Source organism: Hermetia illucens, chromosome 6 (assembly GCF_905115235.1).
Source record: "Hermetia illucens chromosome 6, iHerIll2.2.curated.20191125, whole genome shotgun sequence".
NCBI lineage: Eukaryota > Metazoa > Arthropoda > Insecta > Diptera > Stratiomyidae > Hermetia > Hermetia illucens.
In genome coordinates this window covers 73,862,335-73,883,021 of record NC_051854.1, presented here as the reverse complement: position 1 = coordinate 73,883,021, position 20,687 = coordinate 73,862,335, and the positions used below count along the sequence as shown (strand labels likewise).

The 20,687-nt window shown below is 44.4% G+C and overlaps 3 protein-coding genes across 3 annotated transcripts in view; 1 reads left to right on the top strand and 2 right to left on the bottom strand.

Moving 5' to 3' along the window:
- Positions 1–4,651, bottom strand: part of LOC119659500 (protein NASP homolog) — a 129,188-nt gene extending 124,537 nt beyond the window's left edge. Inside the window, exon 1 of the mRNA XM_038067624.1 lies at positions 4,515–4,651. The gene's annotated coding sequence lies outside the window, so the exon portion shown is untranslated. The remainder of the gene's footprint in view (positions 1–4,514) is intronic.
- Positions 4,652–4,973: 322 nt separating this feature from the next.
- LOC119658775 (S-adenosylmethionine mitochondrial carrier protein homolog) lies at positions 4,974–14,701 on the top strand. Its single transcript, XM_038066473.1, has 5 exons — positions 4,974–5,171; positions 5,228–5,384; positions 5,449–5,558; positions 5,612–6,027; positions 14,455–14,701. Exons 1-5 carry the CDS (start codon positions 5,118–5,120, stop codon positions 14,555–14,557), a joined length of 840 nt encoding a protein of 279 aa, XP_037922401.1. The 5' UTR covers positions 4,974–5,117; the 3' UTR covers positions 14,558–14,701.
- Positions 14,234–20,642, bottom strand: LOC119658777. Its single transcript, XM_038066475.1, has 3 exons — positions 20,230–20,642; positions 15,019–15,186; positions 14,234–14,958 (listed from the first exon to the last, which is right to left on the bottom strand). Exons 1-3 carry the CDS (start codon positions 20,422–20,424, stop codon positions 14,899–14,901), a joined length of 423 nt encoding a protein of 140 aa, XP_037922403.1. The 5' UTR covers positions 20,425–20,642; the 3' UTR covers positions 14,234–14,898.
- Between the last annotated feature and the right edge of the window lie 45 nt (positions 20,643–20,687).

Sequence of the window (20,687 nt, the reverse complement as noted above, 5' to 3'; positions counted from 1 at the left end):
GTGGACCGTAACTCGTCGCATAGGACCCGCTGAATTAGGGGTGTAGAGCCAGTTGAAGCAACCCTGACGTGGAAAGTGCAGATGACATCAACTCAAATTGAGAGGCCTAATGCACAGGGTCCTGAGAAGAAGTCGAGGCTACACAGTTAGCGACACAAGGAAGCGGCTTGTCAGAAGTGGAAGTTAGATAGCGATGATTTAGTAGATCGTTGCATTTTTGGGACTGCACTAGTGTTGCGATTCACATTTTCAGGGAAATTTAGTGATTGTGCTGAATCGCTAGGTTTGGTTGTCATCTTTGTCAGAAGGAGAAGTAGAAACAGCTGAAGAAATAGTTGATATCGCCGATAGAGGGACTCCATTCGACTGTGATTCTAAATGTAGCCTCGACAGCGCGCTGAATAACTGCCAAAGTCGTAGACTTTTAATTAAGCAGCTGTATCGCGTCCGACAGCGTGGAGCCATGGCAGGTAATGCAGCGATAGGATATGTTGTTGGCAAACTTTGCTCGAATCTCCAAAAATACTACAGGAATACTTGGGCATTTGATGTGGTAAGATTTCCCGCAGAAACCGTCGCAATCGAGAGGCTTAGAGCGCGCCGATCGAGGTTCGTTGCCTTGTGCGCATCAGATATCATAAACTGGAGGCGACGGCATATTTGCCTACAAATATGCAAATCGCAGGTGAACGATTATGCACAAATAAAATGTGTCGATTAATACGTAAACGTAATAGCAATCCGAAACGGGCAGAAAAGAGTAATTTGGATGTCTGTCCCACTAACTTCGTACCGATGGCTCCGCGATTGAAGGGCAGATGATCTCGCACTGAGCTACAACAATTCATCACTAGTCCGTTTTCGGTGGGGGTGGTCAAAGGTAGTATAAGTCCCAGGGCGAAACGTGGTTACCCACGATGGAGCATAAAACCTGGGAAATGCCTGCTAAGCCAACACCAACAACTCTACTACCAAACCCTATCTCCACATTCACGTATTGACCGCTGGGAGCTCTTTCTTAAGGAAAAGCTACAGATGGAGAAGGATGAAGGAGAGTCTCCCGCGCCTAAAAAGGGAACAAATTGTAGCAACTGGTCCTCCAGGTTGGGGGTTGGGTAAGGCTGACAACCCTACATGGAAAACAACTTGTTACGAAGCCACAACAGGAGCCTCGGACTGGACAGATAACACAACGGCGAACCCGACAACGAGAACAGAATAACGATTTGCGCATTTTCTCATGGAACGTGCGCTCTCTGTACAAAGATGAAGCTGCCAAGCTAGTCGATACCCTGTCCCAATATAGGGCTGATGTAACAGCGCTACAGGAGATGTATTAGACAGGGACCGGTTTCCTGGAGAAGAATTGCCACACTATATATTATAGTGGCCATCCAGTAAACCATGTGCTCGGAGTAGGTTTCTTATCCAAAAAATGAAACCTACTGTTATCCACTTTGAAAACATAAACGAAAGGCTATGCACTCTGCGCTTGCGAGGCAAATTTAGAAATATAAGCCTCATTAACGTTCACGCCCCTACAGAGGAGACTGCAGAGTCGGAGAAGGATGTCTTCTACGAGGCAGTAGAACGAACCCTCGAAGCCTGTCCTAAATATGATATCAAAATCATACTAGGCAATTTTAACAGCCAAGTAAGGACGGAGCCCGTATTCAGGCGATACGTTGGCTCCCATAGCTTACATCCAAATACAAATGATAAGACGGAATCACTTTCAACCAAATTGACCACGTGTTGATCGAACGCCGCCACCTCTCAGCCTTGATAAATGTCAGAACATATAGGGGGCCAATATAGACTCGGATCACTATCTCGTTGGTGTGATTCTTCGAGCTCGAATAACAACAGCGCCCACAATTCCCTCTGACAATCAGGTGAGAGTTAACCCTGAAGCCATCAACAACGCAACACTTTGCTAAACCTATAAGAGGCGAATGGATGCCGCAATAAGCGCAGTCAACAGAGATCCCGAGGATGAAGCATCAACAAATGGTCTTCACAATCACCTGAAGAACGCTATTATAAATACGGCCACAAACATACTTGGCCGCAGTCGCAAAAAGAGTCGGAAGAGCTGGTTTGACGATGAATGGAAGCTAACAACGGAACGGAAAAATGCTGCATACCGAGTAATGCCGCATTCTCAAAGGACGCGGGAACGCGCGGAACTCCCTCAAGCAGAAAAGCGACTTCACAGACGGAAAAAGAAAACCTGGGAGAACCAACAGGTCTGTGAACTCGAAAAGTAACCGCACCAGCCGCTGAAGTTGTACCAACAAGCCAGCAGGATAAGGCCTTACACATCTCGATATTCTTCCTGCCGAGACAAAGAAGGTAATCTGGTTTCCGACAGAATGGGTATATTGCAGCGATGGTTTGAGCACTTTGATGAACTGCTGAAGAACCAGAACATCGGCGAGTTGGAGGTCCCGCCAACTGAAGACGACATACAAATACTGCCACCACCAAGTGTTGAAGAAACAGTCCGCGCAATTCATCTGCTTAAAAATCATAAGTCGTCAGGAGCCGATCGAATTACAGCCGAATTGGTTATATATGGAGGCGACCAATTATACCAAGTGGCTCATCAACTTGTGCTCAAGATGTGGGACAGCGAATCAATGCCTGACGATTCGCAAAAAGGCATTATCTGTCTCATACCCAAAAGGGATATCACACAGTGCAGCAAGGGGATGCCCTATCATGCGTCATTTTTAACCTGGCCCTGGACAAAGTGATCTGTGATGCTAAGGTAAATGCGAGAAGTACGTTCGTTTTTAAGTCCACCCAACAACTAGCCTATGATGACTCGAGCTGCACATAAATGAAGGCAAGACAAAATATATGGTGGCAACGTCAGCACCAAAAACCAACCAACCAACAACATCAAGTCGCACTAGTCAAACGGGAAGAATAAAGATAGGAGACTACAACTTTGAGACCGTTGATAATTTCTCCTATCTAGGGTCGAAAATCACAACCGATAACAGCTCGAAACGTCTCACCATAGGGTCAAAGCTCTTACTGTACAAGACAATGATCTTGCCAGTCCTCATATGTTCCTCGGAGAATTGGGTTCTTCAAGAAAAATTGCGAACTCTTGGCCGCGTTCGAGAGAAGAATCCTCCGAAGAATTTTTGGCCCCCTACATTAGAATGGACGATTCCGTAGCCTACATAGCGACGAAATCTATGAGCCATTCCATGACCGTCAGGTTGTGGATAAAATCCGGCTCAATAGGCTACGGTGGGCAGGTCACCTAATCCGTATGGATGAGGATGATCTCACCCGGAAAGTCTATAAGGGCAATATCTATGGTAGAAAAAGAAGACGAGGCAGACCTTCCCTAAGATAGAGCGATGGCGTAGGTCAGGATGCCAGACAGCTTTTAGGGATATCGAATTGGTGGACCTCGGGGCAAAACCGGGATGTCTGGAGTTCCTTATTAAGGCAGGCCTAGACCGGATACCGGTTGCTGCGCCGTTGATGATGATGAAAGGTCGTTGAAGTCAAGTCAGTCCCTATCCGAGGCATTGTTGACGCTTCGGTAACAAAGGTTTTAAAATTTGCAGGTTACTAGCCCACAAATTTGTATACCTTTTAGTACTCTCTTACGACAAGCAGGGAAGGCTGTGAGTGTATTCATAAGCCCCACCTCACAAGGCTTTTGGAACTATTGTCATTATTACATTATACAACGGAAGCCTCTGCCCTGCAATGGATGACGAGTGGGTGGCCGCCGCGCAGAATAATTAAGCAAAAGTGCAAACTTCTCCGGAAGTTTTGTGGGCGCTAAAGCCCATTCCGTAAAACCGAGTGCGATGGTGCATATGCCGCATTATCACCAAGAAAAGAGTTTTCATGAAACTGTGGTATTGTGTTAGCTAATAGTGCTAGATCCCGCTCATAGCTAGACTACAGCACTAGTGACTTTCTTGTGCATTTCCTCGACTATTTGTGCATTGGCCTTTTCTTGGCTTGCTTGCCTCATCACCTGGCCTCGCATCTGCCAAGCACATGTCTTATATATCGAACACATGCCTCAAAAAAGGACGGAAAACACAAGGATGCGAACCGAAAGGGCTCCTTGGTCGATCACACTTGATGACACTCTTACACACAAACATTCAAATAGCACATCTTTCAAGAATACTCCGAAGAATACACTGTACAGGTTTGATCCTCTTAATACACATGAAAAGGTTTCATACCGCTGCTGATCAAAGATTTGAATTGCGCACTGTATGAATCCCTGCCGGTTGTTTCCCACTAATTTACTACACTCTCAACCTGGGCAAGACTACGGGGGGCATTTCTGTGTTAACCCTATCATGGCCTGCTTATCACTTAAGCAGATTAAATAAAAACTTCCAGAATATTTAGAAAATAAATGATCTCCGGAAACCGTTAACATAACCTCAACAATGCCACTTTTGCAAATAAATCAAATTTCAATTGCCACCATAAATGTAGTGAATTACATGTCAACTTACCTTTTGTATTTGTCTGAAGTCAATCGTACAAATAAAAGTTTTCAAAATGCAGAATCACAACAAACTCGCGACACAAATCGAAACACTCAGGCCAACCCGGACTAAACAAGCCAAACAAGAATTGATGACAATTCGTCTGACAAGCAATCAATGCGAAAAGGCCAAAAGCGGAGAGCAAAAATGCCAATTAGGCGGGAAAGTATTCCAGTTTGGAAGTTGACATGGTCGCTGTATAACAGTTCCCGTGAAATATTTCGTATAAGTTTTCACTGCTGTGCATTGGCAGAAGATTTAGGTGAAATTTCCACGGAGTTTTACTATTTCTACACAACAAGTAGCTTTCGAATTCCTGAGTAAAAATCGAATGCTTTTGTGTGCCACTTCCAAATTGGAATTTCGCGCCAAAGTCCAGTGATGGATGATTTTCCAATAACGCCTAATCGGTATCAGTTGTGCATTGCAAATAAGAATGTAAACAAAGAGCCATCAAACATTTACTGTGCTTATCAGAACCCTCGCGATAGGTTATCGGCAGAACTTATGGGATGGAGCCTACAATTTGCGATTGAATTCCATCTAATAAGCTGACAGACATCAAGTAAAATGGAAGTCGAGGCCACGACCACTTCTCACTACAAATTTATGTCGGCGTTGATTGTAAGCAGAAAATCACAATTTTCATACACGCTTTCACTCTCAGAATTCTATTGCAGTCCGGCGGGGTAGCTGGCTTAGTTGTGGATATTGCTTTATTTCCGATTGATACGGTTAAGACAAGATTACAAAGCGAACGAGGATTTTGGCGGTCAGGAGGATTTTCAGGCATATATAAAGGACTAGCACCAACGGCAGCTGGAAGTGCTCCCACTGGTAAATTCTCAAAATTTATCGCAACAGCTCTATCAACTTTCGAATCTATTTCCACTATTCTTAGCCGCACTTTTCTTCTGCGTGTATGAAGGATGTAAATTTTACCTGGAGCAACAGACTCAGCAGAAAAATGTGCCAGTTATTCACATGTTTTCTGCGTCGATGGCGGAAATTGTGAGTTCTAACTTCCTATTCCACATTCACACTTTTAATCTCTTGCATTTAAGGCAGCTTGTCTGATCCGAGTTCCAGTCGAGATAGCCAAACAGCGGAGACAAGCTTTGCTCTCAAAAGCGAACACAAATGCAGTACAAATTCTATGGGACGCCTACAGGACGGAAGGAATAAGCAGGGGCTTGTACAGAGGCTACTTAACCACGATTTTGCGGGAAGTGCCTTTCTCTTTAATACAGTTCCCATTGTGGGAATTCTTCAAAGCGAACTGGACGAGTACTACCGGTACCACATTAACGCCATTTGCCGTGGCCCTTTGCGGAGCATGTGCCGGCGGGATTTCCGCAGCCGCCACCACACCTTTGGATCTAGCGAAAACGAGGATAATGCTGGCTGACCAGGTGGGGAGTAATAGGCTCAATCTGGTTTCGGTACTAGCTCCGATCTACAAAGACAGAGGAATTGCTGGGTAAGCGCTTGCATTTTTCCTTTTGTTTTTGCGAATTATCAACGGGAAAATTTTAAGTGTTTGAACATAGGACGGAAAACAACTCTTTAGCCATCGTCAGGTCAGATTCATCACTTTCCTCGATGGTAGACTTGCTCCGGGTGGTGTTGCGACGCTCTTAAATCACCAGTTGAATTCTCTAACAACTCCATGATGGGGACAACCCTATATCGATTGTCCTTATTTCGGAAATGATCATAGCGTAATACACCACTGGTCCAACGCAACCCCTTTGTCTCCAATGCCGTGAGGAGCCGCTAGGATGAATTTTCAACCCCACCTCAGAGGGAATAAAGAGTTTATAGAGGTAGATCGGGGAGATCTGCGAACCCGATAAATACCTATGGCGGCCATTCTCCCTTAAAAGGATATGGTCCCACAAAGTGGTCTTTGTTATATCACTATTTTCAACCATACATCGTTAAGGAGAGAGGATACAGGGGGCATGTAATAAGAAAGAGAAGATCCTTCCTCTCTAACTCCGTTAAAAAATTGCAGCGGCACCCCCCCGTGAAAAGGTAATGGTGCTCCAAAGAGGACGGGCATGTATCAGTATTTTAACTCCGAACTGACGAACGAGCCGATGGGTAGATATAATGCGAATATACACAAAAAGGAGCCCAATGAGAAAACCCAGAGTGGCATTAATCACCGTTACGAAGCCTGAACGTAATCCCAAGTCGATAGAAGCGAAGAATTCTGCCAAGTTCTCGCAAGCTGAATCAGTCGCCTCTTCAAACCAACGCTGATTCAAATTGCTCTATGAATCCAGCATACAGAGAGCTGTAAAAACCGAAGCTTTTATATTTACGCGAAAAAAAAATTAACAATCAGCTTGTAAAATTTATATCGCAACTCATTGAAAACAATAATTTTCATGCAGTTCCTGTTACCAAACGAAACATTCCAAAAGGAAAAATGCAAATCTACTTCCTCTTTTTCTTCAGCCTTTATTCCGTTCACAAGCGGAGTCGACTTGTCGTGATTGGTTGTGCCATTTTATTTTATCAAAGGCCTGATCCTGATGTGTCCGGATAGCTGAGTGGTTAGAGCACAAGGCTGTCGTACGGAAGGTCACGATTCAAATCTCGCTGGTGGCAGTGGGATTTGTATCGTGATTTGACGTCGGATACCAGTCGATTCAGCTATGACTGAGTACCTGAGTCAAATAAGGGTAATAATCTCGGGCGAGCGCAATGCTGACCACATTGCCTCCTAGTGTACCGTTACGGTCTTGAATGAAGCGCTCTAACACACTTCAAGGCCCTGATCCAATATGGATTGTTGCGCCAACGATTATTATTATTATAAAGGCCTGATCTGGATGTAGTCGTGATGCCTTCAAATCACCATCCAACGTATGAGGCCACCATTGTTTCGGCCGGGCTTTTGGTCGCTTACTATCCATTTCAGAGCAATCTTGGCGCGAATTACATAACCATATCATCGAGGACATCTCTCTCGGAATTATTCCACGATCGCTGCAACCCCATATCGATCGCGGATATCCTGATTTTGGATGTGATCAAGGCATGTCACGCCACTAGTTCAACGCAACATCTTCGTCTCCATTACCGCAAGGTGCCTTTCATTGCCCTTTATAGTCGGCCAACACTCAGAACCATAAAGGGCGACAGGGCAGACGACATTGACATTCGATCCCAAAGAACGCCAGTTATAAAACGCCACTTCATCCAGGTTGCGCTAATAGGAAAGCAATTTCATAGCGCCGTTCTCCATTGACTGATAGCATTGACCCGAGATATTCAAATCGGTCAGTTCTGGGCAGGTCACTGCCATTGACAGGGATAGTGTTGGTTTCTTGGAGATCGGTCGTCAAAAATTTATTTTTATTCAGACTCAATCTGAGACCGTGTTGCATGAGGCGGTCATTCCATTTTTGGACATGAAGGTCCTGGAGGTTTAACGTGAGTATCTACCGTGTAGGCATAATCTTCGGACACGGAATGATTTTGAGACCACAATCAGAGCCCCGCCGTGACTAGCACAGCGATACTGATTTATACCGAGTTCAGGCTCAGCATTCATACCAGTGGATGCAAGGCCTTTCTACCACCTCTGCCGCAACTAAGGAGTACGGCACCCGAGTGGTACAGCGCAACTCCACGCTTGAGCTCCAAGGAACTCTACCCGCGATGGAGGCATAACCACAACCACCATGAATTCCCACCGCAAATAATCGGGCCGAGAGCACATCCTGAAGGAATTCTCCTGGAGCATATGCTCTCAGAGGGTCATCCCAGTTCCCATAGTACCAGATAACCTCTGGTAAGGCTTTGTGGCAAGAGCCACTTCAGATGAGTCCCTTACAGACTTGGGGTCTGATCGCCTCCCTCGAATACGTGGGGACGTCCATTTTTGGACAAGTTGGTCGAGATCATTTTTACTATGGACCACCAGAAAAATATCATCCGCATTAAACAGTGTATAGGATGCTGGACGTTGGAGGTGCCGTGTGACAGTGACCACAGCAAGAACAAAGAGGAATGGTGAGAGGGTGTTTCCTTGATGAACGCTGATAGACACGCAAAGCGGTTTTGATACACCCGTCGTACTTCGAACTTTACTTTTCGGATCGTGGACAATTTAACCCAGCGCACGAGTTCCTCTGGTACTAAGTGTTGTGGTAGGCCATATCAGATTAGTTCATATGGTACATGGTCAAATGCTTTCTCCAGATCCAAAAATGCAATGTAAAGAGGATGAAGTTTTCCGCGGTGTTTCTCCATGTGTAAGCGCGTCAGTAGTACCGCAGTTCTTCACAAACCCGGCTTGATTCACGATTATTGCAACGATTTCACAAATACGGTTGTCAAGAATGCAAAAAATGCAAAACTCTGCACGTTATAGGAAAGCAACCGGATCCGACGGTAATTTGAACATTCTGCTGGACTACATTTCTTTTTCATATTGGAACTGTGCTACTTTCTTACCTTCCTGAATGACTCGATTGAAGAATTCACTGAGCCATTTGTGTTGGATCTCAACTCTTCACTTTCCAGAACTCAGATGCGATGTTGTCAGGTCCTGTTGCTTTCCCCGATTTCATTCGTGCTATTGCTTCCTTGACTTCAGTTGCGCTGACAGGTGGATTGTGTGTAATGATTGTGCAAGTGGAGGATGAACAGAGGATCCAATTCTGAAGAGTGAGTATACGACGGGGGTGTTCGTGGCCATTGAACGGGTGTTTGAATGTGCGCCTTTACAAAAATTTGGTAATGCCACCAGACGATTGCTGTGCCCTGAAGTGTTTGTCGATCGCTACCTAATAGTAGAAGCAAGAAAAGTTTACCTCAAGGATGTGCTTTCGCCACTTCTAGGCCCCTCTAGATATAAAGCTCCTTTGAAACAAATATGTAGAGGTAAAGTTGAAAGGAGCTCTCACATCCTATGGGCTGTGCAAATACTGCTTCGACATAGGGACTCAGGACTCATGTGGTAATGTGGAGATACGTTGCTATCATTAGGCCGATTGGCAGATTATGCATTCGTGGTATGGTGGGTTAAGATAAGACAAAAAGTTTTCATCGTGCCTGGGTATTGCCCGTGCCATGCGCACGACATCCGGCGCAACTCTAAATACGTTCCTCAACTTGCAGTCCTTGGGTATATTTAATCAAAACATCGCAATGAGAGCAGCTCATAGACTAATTCACTTAGATCTATGGGGAAACAACGGACAGGGGGGGAGAGAGTATAGAGCATTGGAAGGGTTACTGGCAGAACTGAATCTAGTTCTTACAATGCTTTCTGATTCTTGGGTCGCTACAAATCTGTTCGGTAGAAGATATGAAGTTACCCTCAAAAAAAGTAGAGAAAACTGGGAAGTCCCAAAGAAATGCGTAACGAGATACACGGAGGTCTTCTACACTGATGTCTCAAAAACAGAACAGGGTTCTGGAACCGGAGTCTACCTCTCGAATAAAAACGAGAAGTAGATTTCTTTCGTTTGAAACAATATGCAACGGTTTTTCAAGCTGAAGCATATGATTGACGAGCGGCTGAAGGGCAAGGGCATCACAATTTGCAACGATAGCCAGGCTGCACTGAGGTCGTTGAGTAGTCCTTCGATCAACTTGAGAATTTTCAGAAATGCAGAAGCCGTTTGAACTTTATTTCTAGGTTTAATGTAGTGGTCTAGAGGCCCCATGCCAGGACCGGAACTAGCCATTGGAGTATCAGTAGCATTGGCTAATTCTGTCTTCATAAACTGAGAACAAGCTTCCCATTATTACAGGTCGCAGAGCCTAAATACTGCTAGACACACCAAATTTTTCCTGTCAGAACCTATCATGCATACCGTCGAGTTTATCCGGTCGAAAAGTAGGAAGACTAGGCATTGTATATTGTAGGCATTCTGACAGGTCATAATTCATTAACTTGACATATACTCAAATAGGAATTTTATAAGATGATAGATGGAAATACTGTAATGAGGAAGCGGAATCCACGGAGCATTTTCATCAGACACCATATCTTTGGTGCTGATGTGCTCCAGTTGCCACGGGTAACATCACATCCATTAATGGAAATCCTGCGATAGCATTGTCAACACTTGCCGTAATTCCGACTGCCACCGCCACAGAAGCCGAAGAGGCAGTCAGCCGAATGAAACCGGAAAAAGCAGCAAGATCTGACGGTATCGCGGCTGAACTCTACAAATCGAAGACCTAGCACTACTGAGGAGTTTTGGACATCATCTGACTTGCAAGAAAATGCAACCGTTCCAATACCGAAAAAGAGAAATGTATGACCGCATGTCACACACACCAGTATGCACTGTGACAACATCTAGTGCCTGCGGTACTCTTGCGCCGGATTGAAATTGTCTACTGCGTTAGTAAAGGTCGAAGGGTGGCAGGCGTAAAAAAGTCGGTTTGGGCCTCTGTCGATAATCATCCTTTTCTCCACCTCTTTTTGAGGTTTTGTGTGATACAAAATGGCATGTGGTTGTGGTGATGGAGAAACGTGTGAGTGCTTTTAACGGATCGACAAAGATGAATCGGTAATGAAACTTTGTTCAGAGTTAAATGTGGGGAAAAGTACAGAAAATGACTGGTGAAAGAAGAAGAATTCTGCCCCCAAATGGAATCGGATAAAAATCTCATAGCTCGATGCACTAAAAAAACGAAATTCGAGATAGTTAATGAAGTTCTTTGGTTCCTTCAAGAAAGGCGAAGGGGCGGTTCTAAGAGAAAACGACACGAAGTTGATTTTGCACACGTAAATCAACCAACAACATCAAACCGCACTGGTCAAACACGAAGAAGAATAAGGATACAACTTTGAGACCGTTGACAATTTCTCCTATCTAGGGTCGAAAATCACAACCGATAACAGCTACGATGATGAAATCCGCGCAGCCAACAGAGCCTATTTCAGCTTACAAAGACTGTTCCGCTCGAAACGTCTCACCATAGGCTCAAAGCTCTTACTGTACAAGACTATGATCTTGCCAGTCCTCATGCAAGAAAAATTGCGAACTCTTGGCCGCGTTCGAGAGGAGAATCCTCCGAAGAATTTTTGGCCCCCTACATGGGGATGGACGATTCCGTAGCCTACACAATGACGAAATCTATGAGCGATACCATGACCGTCCGGTTGTGGATAAAATCCGGCTCAATAGGTTACGGTGGGCGGGTCACTTAATCCGTATGGATGAGGATGATCCCACCCGGAAAGTGTATAAGGACAATATCTATGGTAGAAAAAGAAGACGAGGCAGACCCTGCCTAAGATGGAGCATGGCGTAGGTCAGGACGCCAGACAGCTTTTAGGGATATCGAATTGGATGACCTCGGCGCAAAACCGGGATGTCTGGAGTTCCTTATTAAGGCAGCCCTAGACCGGATACCGGTTGTTGCGCCGTTGATGATGATGATGATGAAATGGAGAAAAACTGTCCCCGGATGCTTCAGGTGCGACTGATTTTCCAAGTTTGCAGAAGTACTAAAAGGAATTAAAACCAGAACAAGGGTATAACATGGATGAGACGAGGCTCAATTTTAAAATGCTTCCATAAAAAAAATGTTTGGGTAGGCATGAAAAATCGGCTTCTGGATTTAAAAAGAATAAAGAGCGGGACACGGTTGTTGTTTTTTCAAATGCAGTAGAAACACACAAACTTCCTTTTTTCGTTGTTGGAAAGTCCGCTAAACCATCATCCCTCCCAGTATTCTACATATCACAACAATCAGCAAGGATGAGTGCTGATTTATTCCAAGAATGATTTGAGCTTGAAGTCGTTCCGAAGATAAAGTGCCATCTTAAGAGCGCAAATCTTTCCACTAAACCAGTCCTATTTCTGAATAATGCTCCAACTCATCGTGGAAACCTAACAGTTGAGACAGATGACATGAAAATTATCTTTCTTCCTCCTGATGTGACAAGCTTGGTGCAACTGATGGATCAAGGTGTCATCGAAAGCTTGAAAAGACGATAAAGACGTAAATTACTGTCCAAAATTTTATAATGTGCCGAAAATGAAGATCTCAATCTTATTGATATCATCAAAAAAATTTCCATGTCAGCTTCCGCCTTCTAAGAAATTTATACTTCTGCTTTCGTTAAGCCTTGGCAAAAACTTTGGGCCAACATTAAAAAGCTTGTTGAATGTAATCAGCAATAACATGAATAAGATAATTCTACGTTTTGGTCCCGAGGTGGCCTACTCTACTGCTCCATGCAGATGTTTTCTTAACGTCTCACAAGAAAGCTTCTCTCGAGCAAGTTATCCGAATTATTATTATTCTTTTAAGGGAAAGTTGCACCGCGGCCTTAAAGAACTATTGTGCCCCTTTTACTGGTTATAGTGCACCTATTGATCATAGTATCTCAAGCAAGACTACAACCGTCAGGAACTTTGTTCCCTACTTCCAGATCTTTCATCTTTGCATCTGGTATTAAGTGTTGTCCCAGATGCCTCGACCTACTTTGCACAAGGGCCGGACACTGTCCTAGCACGTGTATAGAGGTTTCGTCACACTCCTCACAAAACCTGCAGGCAGTGTCCGTAGATATAGTTCAGCCGACAGTGACCAGTGAGAATTCCCACTATGATTCGGAGGTTCTTTTTGGTGAGGCTTAAGCAATCCTTTGTGCGCATGGGTTCGTATCCCTCAATAACCACCCTGGACTGCTCCATCCCTGGTAGGCCCGCCCAGTATAGTTCCCTCAACCGTTCCTCTTCATTTCTTAGAGTCATAGCCATGAAACCGGTTCGGATTCCACATAAGGCTTGGCTAGTTGTCTTCCAACCCAACATGGCCTGGAACCCAAAGTATCCAGACCTTATTGGACGAGCCGAGTGTATTCAGTCTCTCAATGCATTCCCATACCAGTTTAGAGTTCACCTGGTCGGACCTAAGTGCCTTGATCGCTGCTTGGCTATCGGTGCGAATAGCTATGTTTCCCCCCCTGTATTTCGTTTGGAGATTAAAGGAGGCACATTTGTCTATGGCGTATATTTCCGCCTGGAATATGCTAATGTACCTGCTCCTTGGACCAATGACACCGGCGCCCGCTCCCTCTCCTGTGAGGGATCCGTCACTGTACCAAATGGTCAGTTACTGGTTTAAGCCGTATGTCGCAGCCACGCTTTCTCAGCTTGCCTTGTTACTCCAAAGTTGTCCAAAAATGGAATGATTACCTCGTGCAGCACGGTCTGAATCTGAAGAAAACCAACACCAATGAAACAGAATTTACTACTGTCAGTGATTCCGACCTGCTGAGAACTGAGCGGATCAAGGCTCTCAACTAATCGTGGATTTTGCTTCACGCATCAGCGCAACCTGGATGAAATGCCACTCCATAGCTGATCTCTCTTACGATCGATGTATCAACGTACGTCCCGAATCAAAACTCCACAGCCCCTATCAACGAGCCGTCTCCGATACCGAAAAAATGAGTTTGTCAACTACAACAATAAAATACCATAATCAAAATTTTCATAAATGAATGTGTTCGTCTTGTATTTGTCTCGTTATTTTGAACTTATCACTGCACATCAAGCGCGATGGTAATGAAAGCTTCCATGTTGAATAAAATACGTTGTCTCAACACCAACATCAATTTGAAATTGATATTTTTGATGATGTGTTTCAATCATTTGATATTCTCAAGGTACACAACTACTCAAAACTACATCTTTTTCAAACATAATATTTTATTAGACTATTCGAGATAAAAGCTAAACAACCCAAGGAACACTTAAGGTACTAAATTGAGATAAAAACAAATTCAATCTTTTAACATAACGTACCTCTCGCTCTCTTCCGTATCACACATAAACTAATACTGTTATCTAAATGCAATTGGTGTTGCTGTAACAAACATTCATAATAAATTTTCACTCTTTTCCTCTCACAGGCTTTTCGCAGGAGTCGTGCCACGGGTCATTTGGATCACCTTAGGCGGCGCCATCTTCTTCGGCTTCTACGATCTTACATCCAGAGCTTTTCAAACCGACTGACAAGCAGCTGCTCCCCTTTATCCATAGTGGGATGGTCCGAAGTCCTTAGTTTACAAGTGGCGACAAAAGTGTTGTAAGAAGTAACACTACATAGCAATGCGTTTAGCCATAGAGTGCAATAAATTGTAATTTTTTAAATAAGTAGATGAGATTTTTTCTTTTTTGGTTAGATTCCTTGATTCTAAAATTGTTCAATTAAGTTTTTCCCCTAAATTGAATGACTGGAGAATAGCGTGGAGATTTCAATTCTGTTCTTTTTGAAATACTGGTAAAAAGCATAGGCAACGTTGCTTCTGCGGTAAATATAATAAAGTTAAGTCTTTGGTAATGTTTGTTGCACTTTAGGTGTAGAGCTCTCGTTGTGAACAGTTGTACGAGTGAATGGAATACGAATCATATCTCTGGAAAGCAAAAAGGACAAATGAACAAAGATAGCAAAATATCTTATTCATGTAACTTACATTTTCTATCTGCAGTTTTCCTGCTAGTAGGCACTCGTTCGGATCGTCTTCGTTGTCTTCATCGTGTTCGACGTCAGAAGGTTCGAGCATTGTATAATCGGATGACGATCTGACTCTATTGTAGATTCGAGTAATCATTTTGCGCTTTGTGCGAGCCATAAGATAGACCTACAATAAGGAATTTGGTCCTTATAGCACAAAATTAGCAATACCTTAAAAATGCTAAACAATTGGCGATCAAATTAAATTCGCAAAGATTCTTTTTATGGCTACGGAAACTAAAGTTGACTCAAGCCCCTGGCATATGAATTTCAAGACTTCAAACTGAATAACATAAACCAACTGAGCCTATTAGCTTGCCAAAAGCTGCCCTCCTGTAATAATGATAACTCGTAGCATCGCAAGCAGCAAATTATGTCGAGGGTATCACACCACATCCCGAATAGCAAGGGAGAAGGAGAAAAAGAAGAACTAGAACCCAAATTCCATTACAGTTTTACACACGTTTTTGTGTTTATGTTAGTGCAATGCCGCAAATTTGGCGGTCAAAGAGTAGTATAGATTCCAGGGCGAAACGCGGCTGGGTACCCATGATGGAGCATAAAACCTGGGAAACGCCTGCTGAACTAACGCCAACCGCTTCACCCCGAATTTAGGGTTCTTTCTCCACTACATCGGAAGTCTCCATTGGTGTGTAGCATTGTGCAATTCTGATGTTCTCCAGCCTGGGGCGAAATCTTGCAGTTAGAAGTCTATAAGGAACCGGCTCCCCGGTCAAGAGAGCGCGCCTTGCAATAGTTGTCAGATGCAACCCCACCCCGGATTCGTGTCTGCTTTCCAGAGTACAAAAGCACATTGCCATTAATGTAGCAAGATGGAGAGGAGTACTCTCCAGAGTTCCACCATCTTACTTTGCTTAGGACCAGAACGTCCAGTTTATATCGCTGAAATCTCGCTACCTTTATCGAGGAACGTGCGCACATTCGGGAAACCAATCATAGTCCGTTTTCGACACCAAAGGTTGTGTGGTCCGTCCCTATCCGAAGCATTGTTGACGTTTCGGTAGCAATAAGGTCTCAAAATTTGCAGGTTGCTAGCCCACAAATTTCTATCCCTTTTAGTCGCCTCTTATGACCAGCAGGAAAGGCTTTGAGTGTATTCTCAAGGCTACCCTAAAGTGGCTCCAGCAGGTAATCCCAGCTATCAGTTCTGACGGTTGGCCCAAGTTCGCTATTGTGAACACTGAGGTGCGCAGGACAAAACATATCGGATGTTAGTCACCGGGCCCTCGAAGGAAGGCAGAGGACATCATCCGCATGTTGGGTGAACAGAACCCGAGCATGGACTTCGGGCACTGGAGGGTAAAGTTCATAAATGGCAGGAAAGACAAGTCTACAAACGGGAGAGGAGGCTTGTTATTCGAACTGGAACAAAACAATTTGAATGTCCCCAGGGGAAGTCACCATATGGTGCTCCACTGTTTCCTAGACAGACTGAAATTCAACCATATTAGGAAACTGTTGAACATCGCTCTCCCACAATGGGCGGAACCCCGGATGGGGTTTGAACTGGTGGAGGGACAACAGAGTGAATCCAACCTACTTGTAACTTCTCCTATACTATTTACGGAACAGGCGGAAGAAAATGAAGTCAGAAACGTGAACGGATCTGACTTGATGCCAGTTCGAGTGATCGAATCTATGCAAACCGGACGCCTCAAATCAGTGAAGGTGTTAAGTGGAAAACAGACGAATCCTCTGCGGGATGAGATGAGACCTTCCATGGATGAGGACATTACGGTTATTCTCAGAGAAATCAAACACGAGGGGAACGAGTGTCTCAGTTTGGTGTGGGGGAAACGCATACCTGTTGATTCTCCCAGGTTTCCTTTCTCCGTCTATAAAGTCGCTTCCCCGCTCCTCGGAGTCCGTGATAAGCATCCGCGCGTGTCGACGTCCTTTGAGAATGCAACATTACTCGGTATGCAGTATTCTTCCGTTCCGTTGCTAGCTTACATTCATCGTCGAACCAGCCGTTCCGACACTTTTTGCGACTGGGGCCAAGTATGTTTGTGGCCGTATTTATAATAGCGTTCTTCAGGTGACTGTGAAGACCATTTGTTGATGCTTCATCCCCGGGATTTCTGTTAACTGCGCTTATTGCGGCATCCATTTGCCTCTTATAGGTTTAGCGAAGTGTTGCGTTGTTGATGGCTTCAGGGTTAACTCTCACCTGATTGTCAGAGGGAATTGTGGGCGCTGTTGTTATTCGAGCTCGGAGAACCACACCAACGAGATAGTGATCCGAGTGTATATTAGCCCCTCTATAAGTTCTGACATTCATCAAGGCTGAGAGGTGGCGGCGTTCGATCAACACGTGGTCAATTTGGTTGAAAGTAGTCTGGTCCCGTCTGGAAGGGACCATGTTTGTTTGTGGACCGTTTTCCGCGTAAATCAGGTTTTCCAACAACCATTTCGTCGCAGTCCGTTATCATTTGTATTTTGATGTAAGCTGTGGGAGCCAACGTATCGCCAGAATGCGGGTTCCGTCCCTACTTGACTGTTGAAATCTCTAAGTATGATTTTTATATCATACTTGGGAGTGGTTCGTTGTACTGTCTCGTAGAAGGTATCCTTCTCCAACTCTGCAATATCCGCTGAAGGGGCGTGAACCCTAATGAGCCATATATTTATAAATTTGCCTCGCAAGCGCATAGTATATGTTTTCAAAGCCGATAACAGTAGGTTTCATTTTTTGGCTGACTAAGAAACCTACTCCGAGGAATAGGGGCCACTATAATATAATGTGTAGTGACTCATCTCCAGGAAACCGGTACTTGTCCAAGGCATTTCCTGCAACGCTGTTACATCAGCTCTATGTTATGACAGGGTATCGGCTACATCTCTGTACAGGGAGCGTACGTTTGATGAGAAAATGTACAAATTCCGTTGTCGTTGTGTAGTCAACCCAGTCCGAGGCTCCTTTTGTGGCTTCGTAACTTCGAATTTTCGTGTAGGGAAATTTCTTCCAACCCGGAGGACCAGTTGGTACAATTTGTCCCGTTTTTAGGCACGGGATACTCGCCTTCACAATTCTTCGTGTACAGCTTTTCGTCAATAAAGCGCTCCCAACGGTCACCACGTGGAGGTGGAGATAGGGTTTGGTAATAGAGTTGGTGTTGGTTCGTCAGGGGTTTTCAAGGTTTCATGCTCCATCATGGATACCAACCCACGTTTCGCCGTGAGACCTATACTACATTTTGACCACCCTTGCCACACATCTCCCTTTCAGACCAACAATCTTCTCTCAGTTTACGAATGGGTCTCGAGTGTCGAGTCGACTCCTATTTGAACATTGCCTTTGGAAGTCGTCCTTAAAATTACTAAAGGTTGAGCTTCTCTCCTCCAATGGTAGAGTATCGACATCCTCTACCGACATACCACTTGTCTATGGCTTGGTGTCCACCTTCATTGTCGCCCAGCTTCGCTTCCCAATGGGTAGCAAGTATTCTCCTCTGTTTGATCCTGCCCTTAAGACCTGCACGATTCTTTCAGGGATGTATCCCCCGAAGCATCCTACTCCAGTTTCTCCCAGTGCGACTGTATTGGGATGTATTTGATACGGAACTTATGGCTTTTGATCGTCTCCAAGAATTCGTCATCTACTGCGACCATGAGGCAAAGTCATTTGTCTTTACTTTTAGATACTCACCGCAGCCTAGATCCCCATTTTGGGTGATAAAAAGGTCCGTATATCCGTTCCGTATCCATCTCTATGGCTTTGGGAAGCTAGACTGTCGCCATGTGTGACCCTTCTGGGTTCGGATTTTGCTTTCTTAGGAAGAGCAGCCCCCCTGGTGCTCTGATAGTTCGAATTCTTCCTTCAGATAGTGTTGATATAATGCCTGGGCCACTGATACTTAAGTAGGGTGATGTTGACTTGACTTCCCACCTTCTCCCTTCTTGGATTTAATCACCTGGTTATTAATCCTGTAGAGAGGTGCGAGATGGGCTAGTTTGCATATGGTACAGAGTTCCACTTGCTTGTTTTTATTCTTTCCCTTTCTTGTGTTTTTAATTTCTTTGCTAATTTCACGAATGCAGGGCCAACACCGTATGGGTATTAACACACACTATCTTTTTGGTAGATGAAAGGCTTGGCTACTGTCGAGCCACCAGAGAGCTATATTCGCCGCTTCTCGCAATGACAGTTGACACGAGCCTAAATGCTGCTAGGCACACCAAACTTTCCTATCAGAACCGAACATGCGTACCACAAAATTTATCCTGTCGAAAAACAAGGGAATTTGAAGGAGCATTGAATGCCATAATTCACTTACTAGACATATGTTCAGAATAGGAATTATTCAAGATGGTACTGGTCCCCCCGGTAATGAGGAAGCGGAATCCACGGAGCATTTTCTATGTGAATACCCCGCCTACGGACACATCATACATCAGATCTTCGGTACCGATGTTCTCCAGTTGCGACGGGCACCATCACATCCACGAATCTGGGTTATTCCGTTAGATAGGATTGTTGAGTACAATTGTCCCCCAAGGCCTGAAGGTTCAGAAGCTATAGCTTCTCCTCCTCAGGGGTTTCGTACAAACAAATGTTTTTATAGCAGTTTTTTAGCATTCAAAAAGGGTTACTTCGTATAAATTATTTGTCCCCATACGATGCATGATTAAAGCGATTTTCTAGGATAGATCACGTGTTTTAATTAAGCTGAGAGAGTGCAAAGTGCTTATCAATTACACCCGCCCAACTCTCGCCTACAACTTTCGAGTTTTTCACAGCACTCCAGTCAGATTATAGTACCTAATCGCAACTTTTCAAGACGATTTTATATACTTCTTGGGTGCTGTTTAATTTGTCATTCAAAGCTTCCCAATCGCAATCAGTAAACTAATAATTTCGAGGACTAATTACTGAGTCACTGAATGAATTTTCGAAGAAAGAAAGAGGTTTGTCCCCAGCATGTATATTTTGAGCACTTTCAAAATCCATATCACTTCGGATTCTTTCATGATTACTCTCACTATCTCCCAGAAAATTTCCATTGTTTGTTCTAGCATAACAGATAAGGCCATAAATCACTGCCCGCCACAGCCGCGCAGAGCACCATCGATTTTTTCAGTCCTTTGTGGCGCACTTAATAATAAAAACTGGACCAACGCAATCGACGAAAACACCATTGAAAATTACCATTGCCGACAGGAAGATCACAGTTATAAAAACGGCTAGCGGTACAAAGATAAACTGCACGCTATCGTCCGACTGCGGAATCTCGGGCTGTGGGTCGCCGTCCTCCATTCCAGGGCTCGGAGTAGTCGATGTGGTCGAAGTGGAAATATTCACTTCCTCGTCCAGAGTTTTCGTTGTTGGAAGACTGAAACTCATTTCGCGGAACTGTCTTTGTGTCTGCGGCCTTACACTAACTGCACTGAATACTTCTCTAGGCAAACATTGTTGGAAATCAACCCAGTTCGTACCGTCACTTCGAATCTGAGCAAAAACAAAAACATCTACGAAATGTCATCAGAGAGTTTGTTTTGATTCTATTTGGGAAGAGCGATCATATGTTCCTTGTGGGAGGAGGGTCGCGAACGGTTGTGGTACCCCGTTCAATCTTTCCAGCTCACGCAACAACGCCTAAAGCTGAC

What these genes read in the sequence shown, in the direction of transcription:
- LOC119658775 (XM_038066473.1), top strand. Translation starts at nt 5,118, where the DNA reads ATGGAAGTCGAGGCCACGACCACTTCTCACTACAAATTTATGTCGGCG. An exon ending in AATTTATGTCGGCGTTGATT is followed by an intron (nt 5,172 to 5,227) that starts GTAAGCAGAAAA and finishes ATTCTATTGCAG; the next exon opens with TCCGGCGGGGTAGCTGGCTT. An exon ending in AAAGACAGAGGAATTGCTGG is followed by an intron (nt 6,028 to 14,454) that starts GTAAGCGCTTGC and finishes TTCCTCTCACAG; the next exon opens with GCTTTTCGCAGGAGTCGTGC.
- LOC119658777 (XM_038066475.1), bottom strand. Translation starts at nt 20,424, where the DNA reads ATGAGTTTCAGTCTTCCAACAACGAAAACTCTGGACGAGGAAGTGAAT. An exon ending in TGATCTTCCTGTCGGCAATG is followed by an intron (nt 15,187 to 20,229) that starts GTAATTTTCAAT and finishes TCCTTATTGTAG; the next exon opens with GTCTATCTTATGGCTCGCAC. An exon ending in GAAAACTGCAGATAGAAAAT is followed by an intron (nt 14,959 to 15,018) that starts GTAAGTTACATG and finishes TTTGCTTTCCAG; the next exon opens with AGATATGATTCGTATTCCAT.